Genomic DNA, 6968 nt, shown 5'->3' with positions numbered 1-6968 from the left:
TAGTTAACAGCTATTATATCATTAGTTATGTTACTTATTTTGTCAATTAGTAAATTAATGAAAGAAATTGCTGAAACAAGTAATTAATGCAAACTAATGCAAGGTAACTGTCTCATGTATATGCAGTAGTTGATATTTATAATAGAGATATTTTCTTAACATCTAGGTGTTTTTTTCCCCTCTTTATTTCTATTTAAATGAAGTTTCACATGCCAGTTGCAAGAATGATGTTTTGATGAGTATTTTGTTTTTGTTTCTATCAGGGGCTATGGAATGCAATTTATCTGAACCCACTGGAGATCAGCAGTGTCTTGGAGCACTTGGGGAGCCTTTGATTTTTTACCTACCCAGTGGTACAAATAAACAGACAACTCTGAAAAAGAATACCCAAAGCATTTTAAGGATAACCATTAATACAGGAGTTATCAACAGCAAATACAATGACCACTCAGCATTTTTCACAAATGGAACCTTTAAGCTTGAAAAAGTGACAATGAACGACTCTGGAGATTATGTGTTGGAAACTCATGGATTCACTGATGGTCTATTATTGCACAAAATCAACATCCATATTGAAATACAAGGTAAAATATATACAATATATATATGAATAAAGCGTTGAACACCAAGTAAATGTAAAAATGTACTATAGAGCTAAAAATAAGAACATGTTTAACATTTTAAACTCAGCAACTATACTGTGTACATTTCAGGGAAGGAGGGACTTGCTACCTGTTTAAATTACAAAGTAAATAAATTATGTTTAATCCTAAAAGGTATCTGTGCTTAACAAATTGCGTCTGTCTCAGAAGTTGTAGTTGTGTGTTAAAGTTTGCTCATATGTATTGTACAGTAAATCTACATCGGGATAAGAACAAAATGTGCAACTTGTAGTTTGTTTTTTGTTTTTTTTAATATTGTAGTTTCCTATATACTGGAGTTTATTTGTTTATTATACAAATATTGAACGACATTTGGGAATTTTCTTACTATTCCTTTATATAATTTCTAAACAGTGTTATTTATATAAATATAGAAATTATACAATATAAATATTTTCATGTCAGTATTCACTTTTTATACACCTTTAATTACCATTTGGATACAGTCTCCATTTGATGAAAGTTTTTATAGTTGACAACAACCAACATTGAAAGTTTTCCAGACCTCAAAATGTTTTTTTCAAGTTGAAATAGATATAGACAGTTATATATAACAGTTTGCCCAGTTTGCAGGGTTGGTACTGTATGAATGTGACTATATAACTTGTCTTTCAGCTCCGGTGTCTGAGCCAGCTGTGTCTCAGATGTGTTTGTCACTAGAACTGATGAAGGTCAGCTGCTCCTCTGAGGGAGATGGAGTAGAGTTCATTTTGACTTTAGACGGTCAGTTACTGATACATACTAAACCTGGAAGTACAGATAAACAACACAAACCCAGTGTTACCATCAGCTTACACGGCCAACTGACAGGAATCTTGACCTGTAATGTTCGAAACAATGTCAGCAGAGAGGAAACATCTATCCACCTTACCATCTGCAAAGGTAGTGTTTTTTGTGAAATTATTGAATTCTACTTTTATCTGTTTATTTACTTATTTCATGCCTGAGATAATCCCCTGGTATTTCATATTTTTACATTGATATATTAAATAAGAAAAAAGCAAACTAACTTTCCAGCTAGATGCAACAAGTTGGCTTTTAGATACAACCTTGTGCATTAATAGAGTCTAAATACCGAGAACACATTTACGATTTTCCTATTTAGGCCCTAAAAATTACGGCCTACATCAGGGCTGAACGATATGCAAGAAAACAAAAAGTCATTTCGCAATTATTTTGGCAGATATTGTGATTGTGAAATGAATCACAATTTCAGTTAAAATGGTAATTTTTGCATTTCAATTTCACTGAAAAGAAAACAGAAAAATGATGGGATTTTCAGAGTGGCTTGTAGGAAACAAATATCACATCATCATCAAACCTTTTACATCTGGAGAATATGATCTGTAGTCCAGGGCATCTCTGTAGCACCACAATGCTTTAGTTATGGTATGTTGATAAATCTATGTTTATCAAAAAAAAAAGAAAAGAAATTGCAGCTCCTGTGACTTGGATATTGCACTTGACCATACTGCCATTTCAATATTTTGATTAATTGTTCAGCAAATCTACATCATCTTACTTGGGATAATGTTTGTATTTCAAGGTTCAACTTCCCAACTTTGTCTTTTGACTGTGGCTTTGATAGCAAATGTTGCCTCCCTGCTTCTCTTTTTGGCTTTGTTTCTTGGTATCAAACATATGAATACTGGTACTGCGTGTACATGTGACTACATTATTGTCTTTCAGCTCCGGTGTCTGAGCCAGCTTTGTCTCAGATGTGTTTGTCATCAGAACAGATGAAGGTCAGCTGCTCCTCTGAGGGAGATGGAGTGGAGTTCATTTGGACTTTGGACGGCAACTTATTGATACAGACCAGAGCTGAGAGTACACTTAAACATCACGCACCCAGTGTACCAAATGTTACCATCAGCTTACACGGCCAACTGACAGGAATCTTGACATGTAATGTTCGAAACAATGTCAGCACGAAGGAAACATTTATCCACCTTACAAGCTGCAAAGGTAATATATTTTATGAAAGTATTGAATCTGTTTTTATCAATTTATTTACTTACTTATTTCATTTCCTGATTGATATAATATCAGGGTATTTCATATTTTCAAATTGATTTATTAAAAACGAAAAAAGCTAATTAATTTTCCAGCTGGATGCAACGGGTTGGCTTTTAGATTCAGCCTGACATATAAATAGAGTCTTGTAAATAACAAGTACACATGTAGAATCTTGATCTGTTTAAGATATAACGGAACAAGAAATATTTCAGAAAGATCTTTGAGGCAATGAGAATGACATATCTACATCATCTCAGTAACGAATTGAGATTGGTATTTGTTTGTGTTTTTTAGCTTCTGTCTGTCATTCCATTGTGGCTGTGAGAGCTGGTGCTGTCACTCTACTTCTTTTGGCTCTGTGTCTTGCTGTCTACCATGTACAGAAGAAAACAAGACCTAAGACTGATCATTAAGGTGAGAGAAAGATGTTCTCCCATGTTTTCATATTACTTGTGTCTCCATACTTACATTTTTGCAGATTTTACCCAATGTTTTAATTATTAACAATGTACAGTATACTTGACATTCCCTTGAATAATTTTAAATCACAGGCTCCTGAGTGAGTCTATATAGATTTATGTTTCAAGTAAGTCCTGCAGTAGATTCATTTTTAATTCAAATTATGACACAAATTGCTTGAAATTGGTAACGTCAAAAAGAAAAATTAAAGTCTGAACTAATTTGAACTTGAAAACTCTCAAATGTATTACCACAAACAAAGGTTATCACGGTCAGATGAATGTCGAGTCTCTTTTTCATTTTGCTTCTTTCGTGTAATTCTGCAGATTCGATTGCTCACTGTGTCGTTTTAGTGATGCAGACCACAAGGCAAACCAGACCGAACTAGGATCAGAAGGCATCGTTTTTTTCTCCAACAACATTAAAGATGAGCCAACCTTAGCCTTACACTGATCTCTCTGGAGATGTTTTGACTTTAGAGCATCATTGACTATGTGTTAATATAGAAAATAAACAATAAAAGTAAAAATACCCAGTCATTTGCTGCAGGATATTGCCTAGCCTTCATGATGGAACAACTTCTCCACTATATTGCCACCTAATGCATTATGTAATAAGGTTAGTGTTATGTAAGTCCACCTACAGTTGCATACCCAGTGTTTGTATGATTGGGGTATTTACTGCCATATCTATATTGCGCACTAGACTGTTTCATGGTAAGTACTTCCTATTGCCTCTTATCTGTGCTATCATTTTAAAATTGTGGATTTTGATTTTTAAAAAGTTACTAAATATTCTTGTATTCACTTGTAAAATGTATCTGCTTTAATTCTGTTACTTTAAGTGATTTACTTTGTAACTATGTGCAGCATTGTAAATAATTTTTTAACTTTTTATATTATAAACACCTTACAAAGGATTCAGACCCCATTCACCTTTTGCACACTTCATTATGTTGTAGCAAACACATTTAAAGGACTCTGAGAGTATAAGGAAAATTATTCTCTGTTCTGATTAGATAAAAATTGAAACCTTTGAGCAGAGAAACACCACGCACTGCTCATCACCCAGCTAATACCATGACTACAGTGAAGCCTGATGGTGGCAGCATCATGCTGTGGGGGTGCTTTTCAGCAACAAGGAAACTGATCAGAATTGAGGGATCGATAAACAGCAAAATGTAGGGAGATCCTTGAAGAAAACCTGCTCCAGAGTGCATGTGACAGTTTATCTTTCAGCATGACAATGACCCGAAGCACACAGCTAAGAAAATGCTGGATTGGCATTAGGACAAGTCTGTGACTGTCTTCGAGAGGCCAAACAAATGCCCAGACTTAAACACAATGCAGCCACATCTGAGGAGAAACCTGATAATGGGTTTTCAAAGATACTTCCCATCAATTCTGATAGAGCTTGAGAGGATCTATCCAGAAGAATGGGAGGAACTGCCCAAATACAGATGTATAAAACTTTTAAATTTTTTTTTTTTTAAATTTAATTTAAAACAAAGTGTGTAAAAAGTTAAGGGTCTGAATACTTTCCACAGCCACCATAATTGTCATAAAAACTTTTACATGCATTTTTAAATAAACATTGATATGATTCATAAATAAGAAATTTTGCTTCCTGCCTGTTTAACCATCACAAACAATTAAACTAAGATCAAATAGAGAAAAAAGCAACAGTGCATAACAATAGTATAATATTGTTTCAGGTTTCTACCATACCAGAAAAAAGTGGAAAGTCTTCTGCATTTTGGTTTGTAATTAGTATTTGGTCAGTGACTAAAATATAAAGGTGTAGCTTGTGGGTTAGTTCTGGAGAAAGTATGCTGTTCTTTCAGGTACTCGGAGAACCGAAGTACAAGCTGAGAGCAGTGCTGAGATCATTTTTGAACACAAGATAGAGCCAAAAGCACTTGTGTAACTAGACAGTGATCATGCAATAAAAAAAAACAGTCAGTCTGTGGTAACCTTTGTGTGGTTGTTTAAATACTAGGCTGGTGTGCACACGCAGTCACATTATGTTAAAACTGTAATAGTCCACATGAGCTACTTTGGAAATGGCCACGGTGCATCAATTGAGGATTAAGATCTTGAATGCTCAAAAGTATAGCCTTACCATGCATATTTTTTTTTAATGTGGCAATCTGGCTCCACAGGGTGTCAGCAAGATTCTAACTGCAACAGAACACACTCTAAACTATTGTCTTTTACTCTTTACACCACATGTAAAGTGAGTTTCGTCTGTGAGAGTTTTGAGTGGGCTACATGATTGTTATTGGTGAATGACTCTCTTCACATACTTCAATATTGAGCATCAAATCATGGCTGAAACAAATAAAGCTCAATTCATCCTGACTGTGTTGATTCAGACTACCACAGCATAACCATATCTCTCGCTCTACCTCTTCTAACCATCTTTGATCTTTTATTATTTCTTTGAATAAACTCTGCGCCTGAGCAGTGACACAGAGTACAGAAAATAGCTGTGGTTTTTAACAGAACTTGAAGATATCAAATGTAGGTGTTACTTCCTTTAAGTTTCCTCTAACAAACTTTACTAATGCACACTATGGTGAACAGTGTATAGTAGGCTACACTGTTTGGAAATAAATCCTATGCGAGTACATGTAGGATGCTAAGATAAGTCTTTAATAGTTTATTCTCCTACAGAAATTTGGGGAAGCACATCTCTGGTAGGGGAGGAGAGCTGTAACTGTCCATCACATAATTGATATTGACAGTATGGAAAGTAAAACATATTAGGATTTTTTATAATAATATTAATGTGTGAAACATAGTTTTCAATATGATCAAGTTCCTGAGTATAAGGGTCTGTAAAGTGACAATGCAGGTACTATAGGCTTTATAGAGGAAACTAATGGGAATGTGGTGCTAATATCATAACCCAGAGAAACTGTGACGCAGTCTCACTGAACTGCTAAACTGTAGTATGGCACCACAGTAAATGAAATGCAAACTACATTTTAATTAAAGAATACAAGAGGGAAGGTGGGCATAATGCAATGGTTCACACCCAGTCACAGAGAAGAAAAACTATAGACCCTTCTGGTATAGCAAAATAAAAAAATAACGAAGAAATTTCTTTGTCTACAGACAGTGATAGCTTGTGTCACGTAGCTGCCACATGGCATATTCATTTAAAAGTCTTTCCAGACAACTACACATTACAGATTTATGTCCGCTTTCATCCTCTACCTATAGTCGGCCCCCTTATTTCTCAAAACTAGGACCAAAGTCGCCATGTTTCTTTTAACTTTGTCTTCCGTTGTGTGTCTCGTGTCCACCATATGGCATCTTTTGTGTAGACGGCTGACATCTACCAGTCTGTGTTCTGTGTGGCTTTTGTATAGATGTCCTTAGATATCCTGTCTACCTTGTGTCGATGCTGACTCGATGCATATAAACCACAAAGATGATACCTTAATCTGTTGCAGCATCTGTAAATGCATTCAAAGTCACTCGGGCAAATGTTGTATGTTTTGCAAGTACCTTCAGAAAAAAAAAAAAAAACAACCAATATATATATATATATATATATATATTTCTATTCCACTAGAAAAGGCCACAAATGAGAGCAAACAACTTTTAATTTGCTGGTTTTTGTTTACACTGTGGAAGGCATTTGCCATGAAGACATTTGCCATTTTTTAATGTTTCAATAATAATTTGTCTGTTATAACAGAAAATGAATTTCATCTACATAATCATCACGACTCTGGCAGCAACAGCTCTTGTAAAAGGTAAACTTCAATAATTACAAATTGTAGTTAACAGTACTGGTGAATAGACAAAAAACACTATATTT

The 6968-nt window shown here is 34.8% G+C and overlaps 1 protein-coding gene across 1 annotated transcript; it reads left to right on the top strand.

The window, feature by feature from the left end:
* The first annotated feature begins 268 nt into the window (after nucleotides 1-268).
* On the top strand, nucleotides 269-3525 carry LOC130182792 (CD48 antigen-like). Its single transcript, XM_056397941.1, has 3 exons — nucleotides 269-584; nucleotides 2337-2627; nucleotides 3464-3525. Exons 1-3 carry the CDS (start codon nucleotides 269-271, stop codon nucleotides 3523-3525), a joined length of 669 nt encoding a protein of 222 aa, XP_056253916.1.
* The last annotated feature ends 3443 nt before the right edge of the window (nucleotides 3526-6968 follow it).

The sequence above is a fragment of the Seriola aureovittata genome, chromosome 15 (genome assembly GCF_021018895.1).
Source record: "Seriola aureovittata isolate HTS-2021-v1 ecotype China chromosome 15, ASM2101889v1, whole genome shotgun sequence".
NCBI lineage: Eukaryota > Metazoa > Chordata > Actinopteri > Carangiformes > Carangidae > Seriola > Seriola aureovittata.
This window is presented reverse-complemented; position numbering and strand designations above follow the sequence as displayed.